At 41.5% G+C, this 16,464-nt stretch overlaps 1 protein-coding gene across 1 annotated transcript in view; it reads left to right on the forward strand.

Annotated features, from left to right (window-relative positions):
- Positions 1-9,563: 9,563 nt before the first annotated feature.
- The window catches only part of CA1 (carbonic anhydrase I), a 74,998-nt gene continuing 68,097 nt past the window's right edge, over positions 9,564-16,464 (forward strand). Inside the window, 5 exon segments of the mRNA NM_001009771.1 lie at positions 9,564-9,662; positions 10,136-10,333; positions 11,792-11,910; positions 14,649-14,744; positions 15,467-15,529. Coding sequence (NP_001009771.1) covers positions 9,626-9,662; positions 10,136-10,333; positions 11,792-11,910; positions 14,649-14,744; positions 15,467-15,529 — 513 coding nt within the window. The 5' untranslated portion in view covers positions 9,564-9,625.

A 16,464-nucleotide genomic window follows, 5' to 3' on the forward strand; every position in this document is an offset into this window, starting at 1 on the left:
GACAGACCAGTCTGGATCCACCAAGTCAACCCTCCTGCAAACAGAATCAAGTAGAGACTAGTGGGTATTTGTTGACAGTGGAAAGGCAAGAAAGAAGATAAGCATTGGAAACAAACAGATCTAGGTTTAAACCCTAGCCTGACACCATGTACGCATCCACTTAGAAGCATTTATAACCTGAGGAGCTGTCTTCACTTTCTCCTTATGTGGGATACAATTTTAATGCCAGACCGGGTAAGTATGAGAATAAAATGATTTGCTGCATATAAACTTTTAGCATAGCATTTGAGTTATCTTGGATCCTCAATAAATAGTTTCTTTAAAAGTTCCCTTTATGTAATAATTCTTTCCACTTACTAACGTGAGGAATGGAAACTCAGGTGTCTTCCCATTCTACGTCTGAGCCGGTGGGCTGTCATCACCCGAAAGGGGCTGAAAACGTGTCTCTGATAAGCCTAAGAGCTGCGACAGACCCAATTCCTAGAAAACCCAGGGAGCTCTGACAATACACGAATATGGAAGGAGGTATGACTCCCAGGGCATGGAAAGTGTTACTATGAAAGCTTATTTTATCAGGTTGCATTTCCTGTGAGCAAATTTAGAGCCTTGGAAATGCAGACCTAGCCAAAATCTGGCACATATTAATCACTCTTCTTTGCCTCCTTGACAAGTCCTGTGAATCTTCTCATCACTCAACAGCTGGCAAGTCTCACCTCTGTCCAGGCTTCAGCTGGACTTAAGAGGATCGTGGGCGGAGAAGGGAAATGGGATCAGCCGCCTCCAGGCTCAGCCAGTGCAGCCTTCTGCGGAGATGGAGGCAAAGAAAGCAACTAGACATGGAGGCTGGAGTCTTGGCTTCTCCCTGGTTGTGGTGAACCCCTCAACTTCTCTCAGCTTCAAAATCATAACTCATTGTGTAGGATTTGTATGTGTGGTGTTGATGGTAAAATAATATGAAAGTTCCTATAAATCGTACACGTGTGAGTGCTCTGTCATGCCTCACTCTTTGGGACCCCATGGACTGTATTCCACGAGGTTCCTCTGTCCGTGGAATTTTTCCAGGCAAGAAGAGTGGAGTGGGTAGCTGTTTCCTCCTCCAGGGGATATTCCCGACCTGGGGATCAAACCCTCATGACTCTTAATCTCCTACATTAGCAGGCATGTTTGTTTGTTTGTTTTTGTTTGTTTTACTTTATTTTACTTTACAATACTGTATTGGTTTTGCCATACATTGACATGAATCCACCACGGGTGTACATGCGATCCCAAACATGAACCCCCCTCTCACCTCCCTCCCCACAACATCCCTCTGGGTCATCCCCGTGCACCAGCCCCAAGCATGCTGTATCCTGCATCGGACATAGACTGGTGATTCGATTCTTACATGATAGTATGCATGTTTCAATGCCATTCTCCCAAATCATCCCACCCTCTCCCTCTCCCTCTGAGTCCAAAAGTCTGCTATACACATCTGTGTCTTTTTTGCTGTCTTGCATACAGGGTCATCATTGCCGTCTTTCCAAATTCCATATATATGTGTTAGTATACTGTATTGGTGTTTTTCTTTCTGGCTTACTTCACTCTGTGTAATTGGCTCCAGTTTCATCCATCTCATCAGAACTGATTCAAATGTATTCTTTTTAATGGCTGAGTAATACTCCATTGTGTATATTGTGCCAGTACCATACTGTCTTGATGACTGTGGATTTGTAGTAGAGCCTAAAGTCAGGCAAGTTGATTCCTCCAGTTCCATTCTTCTTTCTCAAGATTGCTTTGCCTATTCGAGGTTTTTTGTATTTCCATACAACTCTTGAAATTATTTGTTCCAGTTCTGTGAAAAATATCGCTGGTAGCTTGATAGGGATTGCATTGAATTTGTACATTGCTTTAGGTAGTATACTCATTTTCACTATATTGATTCTTCCAATCCATGAACATGGTATATTTCTCCATCTATTAGTGTCCTCTTTGATTTCTTTCATCAGTGTTTTATAGTTTTCTATATATAGGTCTTTAGTTTCTTTAGGTAGATATATTCCTAAGTATTTTATTCTTTTCGTTGCAATGGTGAATGGAATTGTTTCCTTAATTTCTTTTTCTACTTTCTCATTATTAGTGTATACAAATGCGAGGGATTTCTGCGTGTTGATTTTATATCCTGCAACTTTACTATATTCATGATTAGCTCTAGTAATTTTCTGGTGGAGTCTTTAGGGTTTTCTATGTAGAGGATCATGTCATCTGCAAACAGTGAGAGTTTTACTTCTTCCTTTCCAATTTGGATTCCTTTTATTTCTTTTTCTGCTCTGATTGCTGTGGCCAAAACTTCCAGAACTATGTTGAATAGTAGCGGTGAAAGTGGGCACCCTTGTCTTGTTCCTGACTTTAGGGGAAATGCTTTCAATTTTTCACCATTGAGGATAATGTTTGCTGTGGGTTTGTCATATATAGCTTTTATTATGTTGAGGTATGTTCCTTCTATTCCTGCTTTCTAAAGAGTTTTTATCATAAATGGATGTTGAATTTTGTCAAAGGCCTTCTCTGCATCTATTGAGATAATCATGTGGCTTTTATTTTTCAATTTGTTAATGTGGTGAATTACATTGATTGATTTGCGGATATTGAAGAATCCTTGCATCCCTGCAATAAAGCCCACTTGGTCATGGTGTATGATCTTTTTAATGTGTTGTTGGATTCTGATTGCTAGAATTTTATTGAGGGTTTTTGCATCTATGTTCATCAGTGATATTGGCCTGTAATTTTCTTTTTTTGTGGCATCTGTGTCAGGTTTTGGTATTAGGGTGATGGTGGCCTCATAGAATGAGTTTGGAAGTTTACCTTCCTCTGCAATTTTCTGGAAGAGTTTGAGTAGGATAGGTGTTAGCTCTTCTTGAAATTTTTGGTAGAATTCAGCTGTGAAGCCGTCTGGACCTGGGCTTTTGTTTGCTGGAAGATTTCTGATTACAGTTTCAATTTCCGTGCTTGTGATGGGTCTGTTAAGATTTTCTATTTCATCCTGGTTCAGTTTTGGAATATTGTACTTTTCTAAGAATTTGTCCATTTCTTCCACGTTGTCCATTTTATTGGCATATAATTGCTGATAGTAGTCTCTTATGATCCTTTGTATTTCTGTGTTGTCTGTTGTGATCTCTCCATTTTCATTTCTAATTTTATTGATTTGATTTTTCTCTCTTTGCTTCTTGATGAGTCTGGCTAATGGTTTGTCAATTTTATTTATCCTTTCAAAGAACCAGCTTTTGGCTTTGTTGATTTTTGCTATGGTCTCTTTTGTTTCTTTTGCATTTATTTCTGCCCTAATTTTTAAGAGATCTTTCCTTCTACTAACTCTGGGGTTCTCCAATTCTTCCTTTTCTAGTTGCTTTAGGTGTAGAGTTAGGTTATTTATTTGACTTTTTTCTTGTTTCTTGAGGCATGCCTGTAGTGCTATGAACTTTCCTCTTAGCACTGCTTTTATAGTGTCCCACAGGTTTTGGGTTGTTGTATTTTCATTTTCATTCGTTTCTGTGTATATTTTGATTTCTTTTTTTATTTCTTCTGTGATTTGTTGGTTATTCAGAAGTGTGTTGTTCAACCCCCATATGTTGGAATTTTTAATAGTTTTTCTTCTGTAATTGAGATCTAATCTTAATGCATTATGGTCAGAAAAGATGCTTGGAATGATTTCGATTTTTTTAAATTTATCAAGGTTACATTTATGGCCCAGGATGTGATCTATCCTGGAGAAGGTTCCATGAGCACTTGAGAAAAAGGTGAAATTCATTGTTTTGGGGTGAAATGTCCTATAGATATCAATTAGGTCTAACTGGTCTAATGTATCATTTAAAGTTTGCATTTCTTTGTTAATTTTCTGTTTAGTTGATCTGTCCATAGGTGTGAGTGGGGTGTTAAAGTCTCCCACTATTATTGTATTATTGTTAATTTCCCTTTCATACTTGTTAGCATTTGTCTTACATATTGCGGTGCTCCTATATTGGGTGCATATATATTTATAATTGTTATATCTTCTTCTTGGATTGTTCCTTTGATCATTATGTAGTGGCCTTCTTTATCTCTTTTCACAGCCTTTGTTTTAAAGTCTATTTTATTGGATATGAGTATTGCCACTCCTGCTTTCTTTTGGTCTCTATTTGCGTGGAATATCTTTTTCCAGCCCTTCACTTTCAGTCTGTATGTGTCCCTTGTTTTGAGGTGGGTCTCTTGTAAGCAGCATATAGAGGGGTCTTGTTTTTGTATCCATTCGGCCAATCTTTGTCTTTTGGTTGGGGCATTCAACCCATTTACGTTTAAGGTAATTATTGATAAGTATGATCCCATTACCATTTACTTTATTGTTTTGGGTTCGGGTTTATACACCCTTTTTGTGTTTCTTGTCTAGAGAATATCTTTTAGAATTTGTTGGAGAGCTGGTTTGGTGGTGCTGAATTCTCTCAGCTTTTGCTTGTCTGTAAAGCTTTTGATTTCTCCTTCATATTCGAATGAGGTCCTTGCTGGGTACAGTAATCTGGGCTGTAGGTTATTGTCTTTCATCACTTTAAGTATGTCATGCCATTCCCTCCTGGCCTGAAGAGTTTCTATTGAAAGATCAGCTGTTATCCTTATGGGAATCCCCTTGTGTGTTATTTGTTGTTTTTCCCTTGCTGCTTTTAATATTTGTTCTTTGTGTTTGATCTTTGTTAATTTGATTAATATGTGTCTTGGGGTGTTTCGCCTTGGGTTTATCCTATTTGGAACTCTCTGTGTTTCTTGGACTTGGGTGATTATTTCCTTCCCCATTTTAGGGAATTTTTCAACTATCTCCTTAAGGATTTTTCTCATGGTCTTTCTTTTTGTCTTCTTCTTCTGGGACTCCTATAATTCGAATGTTGGAGCGTTTCATATCGTCATGGAGGTCTCTGAGATTGTCCTCATTTCTTTTAGTTTGTTTTTCTCTTTTCCTCTCTGATTCATTTATTTCTACCATTCTATCTTCTATTTCACTAATCCTATCTTCTGCCTCCGTTATTCTACTATTTGTTGCCTCCAGAGTGTTTCTGATCTCATTTATTGCATTATTCATTATATATTGACTCTTTTTTATTTCTTCTAGGTCCTTGTTAAACCTTTCTTGCATCTTCTCAATCCTTGTCTCTAGGCTATTTATCTGTGATTCCATTTTGATTTCAAGATTTTGGATCATTTTCACTATCAATATTCAGAATTCTTTCTCAGGTAGATTCCCTATCTCTTCCTCTTTTGTTTGGTTTGGTGGGCATTTCTCCTGTTCCTTAACCTGCTGAGTATTCCTCTGTCTCTTCATCTTGGTTATATTGCTGCGTTTGCTACCTCTTAATATTCTGGTAATTTGTGGAGTTCTCTTTATTATGGAGCTTCCTCACTGTGGGTGGGCTTCTATCAGTGGCTTGTCAAGATTTCCTGGTTAGGGAGGCTTGTGTTGGAGTTCTGGTGGGTGGAGCTGGGTTTCTTCTCTCTGGAGTACAGTGGAGTGACCAGTAATGGGTTATGAGACGTCAAAGGTTTTGGAGTAGCTTTGAGCTGCCGGTATAATGAAGCTCAGGGGTGTGTTCCTGTGTTGCTGGAGAATTTGCATGGTATGTCTTGCTCTGGAACTTGTTGGCCCTTGGGTGGAGCTTGGTTTCAGTGTAGGTATGGAGGCGTTTGATGAGCTCCTATTGCTTAATGTTCCCTGAATTCAGGAGTTCTCTGATGTTCTCAGGCTTTGGACTTAAGCCTCCTGCTTCTGGTTTTAGTTTCATTTTTACAGTAGCCTCAGGACTTCTCCATCTATACAGCACCGATGAGAAAACATCTAGGTTAAAGATGAAAAGTTTCTCCACATTGAGGGACACCCAGAGAGGTTCACTGAGTTACATGGAGAAGAGAAGAGGGAGGGGGTAGTTAGAGGTGACTGGAATGAGATGTGGTGAGATCAAAGGAGGAGAGAGCAAGCTAGCCAGTAGTCACTTCCTTATGTGTGCTCCATAGTCTGGACCGCTCAGAGGTGTTTACAGAGTTATACAGGGAAGAGGAGAGGGAGGAAGTAGACAGAGGTGGCCAGGAGAATAAGAGAGAGGAATGAAAAGGAGAGAGACAAATCTTGCCAGTAACCAGTTCCTTAGGTGTTCTCCACCGTCTGGAACACACAGAGATTCACAGAGTTGGATAGAGAAGAGATGGGGGAGGAAAGAGACAGAGGCCACCTGGTGGAGAAAAAGGAGAGTCCAAAGGAGGAGAGAGTGGTCAAGCCAGTAATATCTCTCTCAGGTAAAATTGGGTAGTGAAGTTTGGGCTTTTAAATGTCCAAATTGACAACAAAAACCAAAAAGCAAAGATTAAAATTCTAGAGTAGAGGTTGGATTTTCAAAAATACAATATTAAAGAAAAGAAGCAGAAGGGAAAAAAAAGGAAAAAAAAGCCACAAGAATTATTTAAAAACTCCAACAACAACCACATAAACACTATATATGGTGTTTGCCTTAAAAAAATAGTCTTTTTTTTGAAAAGTAATAGTAGGTTATAGAAATAAAAATTAGAGGAGAAATAGAAGACTTAACAATTTTTTAAAATGTTAGAAAAAAAAAGGCAAGGAAAAAAAGAGAAAAAAAAAAGGAATGATTGTAAAAATAGTAAAGATATATCTGGCCCTTCTCTGATGTTGTGGGCCATGTGGGGTCACTTCCAAGGCGGTTCCCTCTGTTTAACTTCTTCTGTTTGCTGGTTTTTTAGGCTCAGTAGTTCAGTCACGCTGTGGGGAGGGGGGGATGCTGCAAACAAATAGCACTGTCATGTGCACACAGTGTCTCAGCCCCGCTGGACCTGTCCCTTCTCACAGCACACAAACCGCTCCGGTTCTACGATGCTCAGCTGGGAACCGTCTGAGGCCGGCCCTAGGCTGCGTGCACTTCCCTGGTCTAAGCCGCTCAGGTTCGGCACTCAGGTAGCCCTCAGAGGCTCAGATTCGGTTGGGATTGCATTTTGTGCCCTTCCCAGGTGCGAGTAGCTCAGGAGTTTGGTGAGTGCGGTTGCTGCGACTTGTCACCTTTTCTGTCTCTGCTGCTCAGTTTTCTGGGTGTACCACCGGCACCCCTTGTGAGGCAGATGGTGACTGTCCAGCACCCCCAGAAGTCTTAGCAAAGAAGCCTGCCTGCAGTTTGGTAGGTAGAGTCTCTCCTACCAATTGCCCCTTTCCAGCCCTTACGGCTCTGGCTGCCCATCCTTGGCGGGGGGTGGTCTGCAGCCGGCTATTTCTGTTCCGTGCTTTGTTCTGTGCGCGGTCCTGGCGGTGTCTTATGTTCGAGCTTTTCACGTGGTAGCTATCCCACAGTCTGGTTTGCTAGCCCATTTAGATCGTTCTGGTTACGTGTGGGGCATTTCTGCCCGATTCTTACAAATCTCTGCAGCCTGCGCCTCCTGCACTTCCCTGCCCTGCCCCCACTTGCTAGTGGTGGATGCAGGCGTCTGTGCTGCTTTTCCGCTGGGGGAGTTACTGTTGGGCTTGTAATCTGTTGGTTTTAATTATTTATTTATTTTTCCTTCCTGTTATGTTGCCCTCTGTGCTTCCAAGGCTCGCCACAGACTCGGCAGGGAGAGTGTTTCCTGGTGTTTGGAAACCTCTCTTCTTAAAATTCCCTTCCCAGGACAGGCTTCCCTTCCTGGGAGGGAGCTCCCTCCCCACCTCCTTTGTCTCTCTTTTCCTCTTTTATATTTTTTCCTACCTGTTTTCAAAGACAATGGTCTGCTTTTCTGGTTGCCTGATGTCCTCTGCCAGCATTCAGAAGTTGTTTTGTGGAGTTTGCTCAGCGTTGAAAAGTTCTTTTGAGGAATTTGTGAGGGAGAAAGTGGTCTTCCCGTCCTATTCCTCTGCCATCTTAGGACCGCCCCTCTGTTTGTTTTTTTTCCTATAGATTATAGAACTATACGAAAGAAAGGCTTCTATTTCAATATTTCAGGTGTAAAATAAATACTGGGCTGTATTTAATTTCAGTCTTAATAAAATGTTCTCCATTTGTGGTAGGTCTAGGGAGGAGGAAATGGCAACCACTCCAGTGTTCTTGCCTGAGGAATCCCGTGGACAGAAGAGCCTAGTGGGCTGCTGTCCATGGGGTCACACAGAGTCGTACATGACTGAAGCGACTTAGCATGTTTGGATGCGTTGGAGAAGGCACTGGCAGCCCACTCTAGTGTCTTGTGTGGAGAATCCCAGGAACAGAGGAGCCTGAGGGGCTGCCGTCTATGGGACCGCACAGAGTCAGACACGACTGAAGTGACTTAGCAGGAGCAGCAGCAGCAGCAGCAGTGGTAAAGAATTCACCTGCCAGTGTAGAAGATGCAAGAGACACAGGTTCAACCCCTTGGCCAGGAAGATCCCCTGGAGTTGGAAATGGCAACGCACTCCAGTATTCTTGCCCGGAAACATTCCATGGACAGAGGAGCCTGGTGCGCTATAGTCCACAGGGTTGCAAAGGGTCAGACATGACGGAGCACACACACAATGATTTGTTGAGTGCATGAATGAGCACACACAAATCAAAGCTGGCAGACTGTGAGGCAACAGAGAAGGGCGGGAGTGGGCTACAGTCCAGGGGGTTGCAAAGAGTCAGACACGACTGTGCTCACACAGAAGACAAATCTCCATTTGTGAATTCCAATACTGCTTAAAAACGAGGACTTTTACTCTCATCTTGTATGTCTTTGAAATGTACTGTCATGAATAATATATTGAGTTGCCAAAAAGTTTGTGTTTTTCCCTAAGATCTTACAATATACTACAAACTGCAAACCCAATGTATTCCAAATGATTAGTGATTCTCTTATCTGATTTTAAATTAACATCACGACATTGGTTCTGATCTGCCTGTAAATATGCAAATTATTCTCCTGACTGAATTACTGTTGCTAGTATTGCTTAAGGGGAGGAGGCAATGGCAACCCACTCCAGTACTCTTGCTTGGAAAATCCCATGGACGGAGGAGCATGGTGGGCTGCAGTCCATGGGGTCACTGAGAGTCGGACACGACTGAGCAACTTCACTTTTACTTTCATGCATTGGAGAAGGTAATGGCAACCCACTCCAGTGTTCCTGCCTGGAGAATCCCAGGGACGGGGGAGCCTGGTGGGCTGCCGTCTATGGGGTCACACAGAGTCGGACACGATGGAAGTGGCTTAGCAGCAGCAGTATTGCTTAAGTATCCAGCAAGGGTAAAAGCTGGGAGTCTCAAATGCACAGTCCTTTGTAACTAGATATTCAAAGCATCATGTGTGATAACTCAGCCATATCTTCTACTAGCATGAGAATAACAGGGCTTGGTTTTGCAGAAGCTAAGATTTTGAAATTTATCTTTAACAATATAAGAGAATAAATCAATTGGAACTGCCCTTACCTTTGTGAGCTTTTTAAACAATACCTTTTTTTAGCATGCATATACTTCCTGATAGATAAAGATGATGAAATAGCGGGCTGAGTGAGTAACACTCATGCACAGGGGCAGAGACGTTTCTATAAAAACCCTGCGAACTGTGGATTCAGTCATCTATTGCACGTTCAGTGACAGTCAGTTATTCCAGGTATTCTCTTTGTGATCAGAAAAAGAAAACTAAGTAGAAGATCATGGCAAGTCCTGACTGGGGATATGATGGTGAAAACGGTAAGCATTCTTCTGCTCATGTAGCTCAAACAACAGCTTGTTCCCTTTTCCAGGAAAAGAGATATTGAGCACTTAAAATAACAGTAAAGGCATAGATTAATGGTTTGAAGTGCCTTTGACTTATACCAACTTTGCATGCATTCTCAACAGTTGTCCTTTGGGCCATGATTGTCTACAGAATGTATTCTGCCTCTTTTCTCCTCTCTCCCTCTCAGCCTCTCTCCCTCCCTATGTATAGAGAGGACTATTGCTAACAGCAAAATATGTATAGTCTGATCCCAACTCTGTTGACAAAGACACTATTTTACAGTGTAGCATAGGAAAGGGGCATTCTCAAACCTTGGATTTCCATTAAGCTAACCAGAATACCATTTCAGACACCTGAATAAATCCTAATCTAGGAAAATTGCATTCCTAAAACCTGGAGTCCAGCATCAGAGCAGTCTGGGTTGTAATCGCGTTTTTCCTGGCAGGTCCTGAACACTGGTGCAAGCTGCATCCCATTGCGAATGGAAACAACCAGTCTCCAATCGACATTAAAACCAGTGAAACCAAGCGTGATCCCTCTCTGAAACCTCTCAGTATCTCCTACAATCCAGCCACAGCCAAAGAAATCGTCAACGTGGGACATTCCTTCCATGTAAACTTTGAGGACAGTGATAATAGATCAGGTGAGCCCAAAGACCCTCCTGATTTCTGTCTTTGACTTGCTGGGAAATTTAAACAGTAGGGCTTGCAGAACACGGACACCCATGTTCCGTGTTTTGCGCACATGTGTAGCATTGACGCCATCTACCGAGGAGTCTTGAAGTTTTAAAATATTTCTAAGTGTTAAGGATGATTCTGGGGACTCCCAGCTCGCTCTTCTTTCAGCCCTTCTCCTTCTCAGTGACTGTATTTCCTCTCTTCCGGTTTCCAATGTCTTTATGCTAACTTTACACCCTCTGAATAAACAGTCCTTTTCCACAAAATTCTGTGAACCATCATGAATATAAAAACTGAAAAGGCAAATATTTTCTAATTGAGATGAGGTTGGAGGAGCGCATTAGGGAAGAACTACACACGAAGAGTAGATTTATTTTTTGTGGCCAGGAAAATGGCTCCATGCCAATGAAGTGCTTCAGTTCAGTTGAGTTCAGTCACTCAGTCGTGTCCGACTCTTTGCAGCCCCATGAATCGCAGCATGCCAGGCCTCCCAGTCCATCACCAGCTTGTGAAGGGCTTGGGTACTAGTTAAAAAAAAAAAATACTGGTCTTGGGTGTATCTTGCATGGAACGATTCTGTGCATAAGTATTTTTGTCTAGCTTCCCCTCTCCCTATTAGATCATAGTAACTGAATTATCTTCATCTCCCAGAATCTAGCACACTTCCTTGTTCACAGGAAAATTCTCAAAACTTTTTACTGAATAATTTTCTAAATAGCAGTTTCATGAATCAGCTCTACTGTCAAAAGGCAAAATTAGTCATAGCACTTTCCTACAAGGTTCGGAGCCTAAATTTCAGACATCTTGGGGCTATGTCCTTTGTTAATATTGGATTAGGTCTGGTACTGTGTGTGTGTTTTAATCACATGGTTGGATAGGTTCTCTAAAGCAAAATCATCCTTCAGTATGAGAATTTTAAAATTGACCCTACCCTCCTGCTGGAACTTTTTTCGTCCCTGGCTAGGAATCCTCAGCAAAGCTGTCAGAATACCCTCTTGTATCTTGATCAGTTACAAGATATGTGCAGAGTGATTTGTTGCTAAAAATAAATTGCTAGATATCTTAATGCATGCTGTCCATTACTGTCTGTTGAAAGAATAATGAACTTATAAACTAAAGCAGGTTCAAGGAAAGACCTCTCATCCTATAATTCACTCATCTTCCAATATGTTTTCCTGAAAACAGGAAAAGATAAAATTATATCCCATGTGCTGGGAACTGTATAAGTCACCCACAATCTTAAGGTGCAGCACACATCTGAGCCCATCATTGTGGGCATGGGGGAAAGACCAACAGGATGGGAACTTTGGACTACGGTTTATTTCCGTTACTACTCGACCCAATTTAATGCTAATTTGGATTCAATGCAAAGACAAGCTGGAGGTCGTGACTGTGGCACTAACAGCGCTTTGCTTTCCTCCTAGTGCTGAAAGGCGGTCCTCTACCTGAGAGCTACAGGCTGCGTCAGTTCCATTTTCACTGGGGCAGCACTGATGACTGTGGCTCTGAGCACTTAGTGGATGGAGCCACATTTTCTGCAGAGGTAATGCAGCTGAGTGAGTGAGAGGAGCTACGCCAAGAGTCCTCCCAGAAGTGGCCCCCTCATAACACGGGGGTGTGTGTTAGTCGCTCAGTCATGTCCAGCGCTTTGTGACCCCGGGCTCACAAAGCCCGCCAGGCTCCTCTGTCCATGGGGTTCTCCAGGCAAGACTACTGGAGTGGGTAGCCTATCCCTTCTCTAAGGGATCTTCCCCACTCAGGGATCAAGCCAGGGTCCCTTGCATTGCAGGCAGATTCTTTACCTGTCTGAACCACCAGGGAAGCCCCCCTTATCACTTAAGACACAATTTCAACGGCTCCAAGGAATGAGCATTTTGCGGTCTGTAAAGAATTCCTAGGCTCCATTAAACTTAAACAGTGACACACTGTGTTTGGCAATGGAGGACAATTGTTCACGTGAGGGAGGCAGGTGAATTTGCAGTCAAACTCCTGAGCCTCGAATGTGCTTTCATTTCAGAATGTCTCGGAAACTGCTGCCTGACATCAGGCTAACCTCAAGGGGAGTTGCTGCTCTCCTTTTAAAGCTCTGAGCCCCAGGGGGAACACACCATCATTCTCTTCTCATTTAAAGGGTCAAGGGTGCACACACCCGCAGCAGAGGTATAGCCAGGCTGAGGCACTCCATTAAGATTCTACTAAGAGGGCCAGTTTAACCTCAGGAGTCATCACAACGAGTAGCCGCCTCTAGATGAGGGTTTGGGGCTCCCTGGCAGCAGGCCACTACCCTCTGGCCTCTTGACTTGCCTCCACATGGAAGTCTGTGATTCAGTTCAAGACAATCTGCCTGTGTATCACGATAAAATCAAGAAAATGTGCATCAAACTCTCAACAGGGGTATGGAGACTGAAATCAAAAACCTTTTGTTCTTTGTATGCATGACTGTTCAATAAGTTTGTACCAATGCAGACGGGTTGGCATTTTTGTTTTACTCTTGTAGAACGAATCTATAATACGCAGGGTTTTTTTTTTTGTTTTTTGTTTTTTTTTTTTTTTTTCATTTACCAATGATCATGGTCATTGTTCCAAGTCAGCAGGAATTCCTAAAGTCTGCACGGTATTTCCATGTATGCATATGTTAGAATTTATTAACTAAGTCCTACATAGGAACAATTGCAATGCCTTTCCCATTTCATTCTGTTGTGGTTTTTATTTCTTTGCAAAAAACAATGGGTAATAACTACATTCATACAAATATCTTACACTGGTGAAAGCAATTGTGTAGGGCAGATTTTTGTAAGAGCTATTGTTAGGTACAGAGTATGTGTAGTATTCATTTTGATAGAAGACTTGGAAATAGTGTACAAATAAAACTTACTTTATGTTACACTAGAAAGCCAGGCTAGGAACTTTCAATGGTGCAGAAATCTATTAAATGTTTTGTTTTTTCCTATTTATTTTTCATAAAATTGAAAGTGGACTGAAATCAAATGGGCTGAAAGTCTAAATTAATAATAGTATTATGTCTGGGGGAGGATATTTGGCTGTATCTAAGCAAGCCGGCAGTTGGTGATGGACAGGGAGGCCTGGCGTGCTGCGGTTCATGGGGTCTCAAACACTCGGACACGACCGAGTGACTGAACTGAACTGAACTGATCTGAAGAAATCTGAATCAATGAACGTCTTATCTCATTTGAGAAAAGTGGAGTTAATCCAGGTTGGAGGTGACAGGCTCTCAGTCACTAAGTTCGGCTTATGAGAGAGGGTAGGAGGGAGGGTGGGAGGGAGACCAGGGGAGTGGTGGGGAGAAAGAGCAGAGACAGAGAGGAGACCTATGGGTGGCGGGGAGACCCGGGATCACTTGACATTAGGTGGTCAGAAAAAGACTTTTTCAGGAGTAGCATTTGATTTCAGCCATAATTCGAGTCAAAATCCTGCCATTTTGACTTGCCATCCCAGAGGAAAATCAGCAGTTATGCCAAGCCTTAGAGCTCTGGACTAAGTGCAAGGCTAACATCTATGTGCTGCCCGGAAGGATGGATGCCAGTAAGTGGAGAAAAGTGAGAAAGGAACGAGGGCTGCAGTGTTCGGTTGAGCAGTTAGAGGGAAGGTGATGCCTTTTGCTAAAGCGGGAAGATGAAAAGCGTCTGGAAAAGAGAAAGTCAAGAGTGCTACTTTGGCCGTGTTAAGTTTGAGATGCATGTCAGGCATCCATGTGGAGATATCAGGAAAGAATCAGGAAGACGTGCACACGGCCTTGGATATACAGGTCTAGAGTATCACAGAGAACTTAGGAAGGGGCTGTTGGTTTGAAAGGTGTCTGGATCCGCTCAGGAGAACCTGCCCTTGGCCAAGACTCCAGACATCTCAGGAGCCCCTTCTCACAAAGTTACCGGGTGCCTCAAGTTAGAAAATTATTGCAGTTTTTGTCTCCAAACTAGCCGGAAATACTTGATCTTCTCTCATCAAACAGAGAGGTGTCTGTTTTTTCTGTTTTGTTTCGTTTTAAGAAGTAATATTGAATAGTTATTATATTGTGGGAAAAAGAAGTTCTACTTACTGGTTCCAGGATTTGCAACGTGCCCACTCTCTTCAACTCCATTTTCTTAAGAAAATCCTTCTTAAGGGTGCAAACATAGCCCTTCCCATGCCTTGGATAAAGGGTTGCACAAGTTTTATCTATCCAAGCCAAGAAATAGCTGTATAGATCCACATGTTAAGGTCTAACTTGCTTTTCCCTTCACCGTGGTATGAATAACTGCTCCATCACCTTGTGTGTTTTAGCTTCATTTAGTTCACTGGAATTCTGCCAAGTACCCCAGCTTTGCTGATGCCGCCTCACAGGCTGATGGTTTGGTGGTTGTCGGCGTGTTGATGAAGGTGAGTCCTAGAGAGCCTCGGAGCTCTGCTACAATTATTCCCTTACCAATCAGACCACAGGCTAGGGTGAAATACAGCAGACGGGTGTTGGCGTCTCTCTGCTTTTGAAATGTCTCCTTCTACTAGCGAAAGTGCAGGTGAACAAGCTGGTCTCCGGTATATGTTTGCTTTGCTTGACTTTCCCCTCGTGAAGAGAGAAAGACATTTCAGGCAGAGATGAAATGGGAAGGTGTTGATGGGCTAATTGTTTTATTTTTCAGCTCATCTTTCACTTTTCGTCTAAACTTTCTACATCACAGAGTCAGGAGTTTATCAATTTAATATTTCATCAGGAAAAAAATATGAAGAGGACTTTTGTCCCATAAAGAAAGTTCACTTGATATTTAATATGGAAGATTCAAATCTCCTGTAGGAGAGTCCCTGAAAAGTCCTATAGGGAAGTTACTCTTAAATGGAGTATATTTGGGTGACTAACTTTTGGAATTATAGTAATTCTAGTTAATCTTTATTGAACACTTGTAACATACCATTCATTTGACTGATTAGAATTTTAATAGAACAGACCAAAGAGGCTTGCTTTTGTATTTTAGTTGTGCTAAATGCCTGTATTTTGACTTGTATATCTTTTCTTCAGTTATTGTGTTTAATTTTTAAAAAATTAACTAAATACGATTTTACTAGCTAACAATTGTTATCTCACACTTTATTTTTTTAATCTCCAGGTGGGTCAGGCCAACCCAAACCTTCAGAAAGTACTTGATGCCCTAAAAACAGTTAAAACTAAGGTAAATAGACTCATTAAGTTAGTTTAAATCAGAGAACAAGAATCTACAGAACCTCAGAAATCATTTAATTGCATATTTGATATGAGGAGTAGGAAGTCCTCAGCAAACCCATCAATCTGAAAATCAAGGTACTGCTTACACAGTCCTCGTTTCTGAGCTCTCTGACGCAGTGATTTATTTTGGTTTCGTTTTTCATAGTTACCACTGATCTATTTCAGCAAGATGAAGCCTGTACAAGCATGGTTTTCATAGCTGTTTCATGCATCATAACTATGATGCCCACTGTCAGCTTAGAAAAAGATGGATTGTTCTGATATATTTACTCTTAGCTTCACCATTTTGATAATAAAGACTTAAATAATATATCAGAGATTTGCCATTGTCATTCACACTTTGTAGAACTACCATACCTTTATGTAAAATAAATCTAGTTCGTGTTGAGGCCCCCAAAATTACACTTTTATAAAGTGAGAAAGTTTAAAGATAAATAAGCACTCAATTCAAGAATGTAAAAAATGATACATGAAAAGAAAGTAGAAGGAAATGATTAAGATGAAGTAAAACATTAATAAAATAAGAAAGAAAATGAATAAATGCAGGTCAAATGTTATTAATAAAGTGAAAAACTAATTCTTTGGGGAAAAAACAACCAAAAAAAGACATTTTTGGCAAGGTTGATGATGGAGGGAGGGGGGAATATAAACACAACAAATGATTACAAATAAGGAAATGGGTCATAACGAAAGATGCGTTAGAAGTTTTAAGAGAGTAAAGCTCGTACAGTCGACCCTAGAGCAACATGGGTTTGAACGGCACAGGTCCAGTAACCTGTGGATTATTCTTCTGATAAATGCTTGCTCTAGCACCACAGAATTGTCCCTTAAGTGAACCTGCTGATGCACACCCATGATTATGAGTGACAACCATAAGCTTAT

Source organism: Ovis aries, chromosome 9 (assembly GCF_016772045.2).
Source record: "Ovis aries strain OAR_USU_Benz2616 breed Rambouillet chromosome 9, ARS-UI_Ramb_v3.0, whole genome shotgun sequence".
Taxonomy (NCBI): domain Eukaryota; kingdom Metazoa; phylum Chordata; class Mammalia; order Artiodactyla; family Bovidae; genus Ovis; species Ovis aries.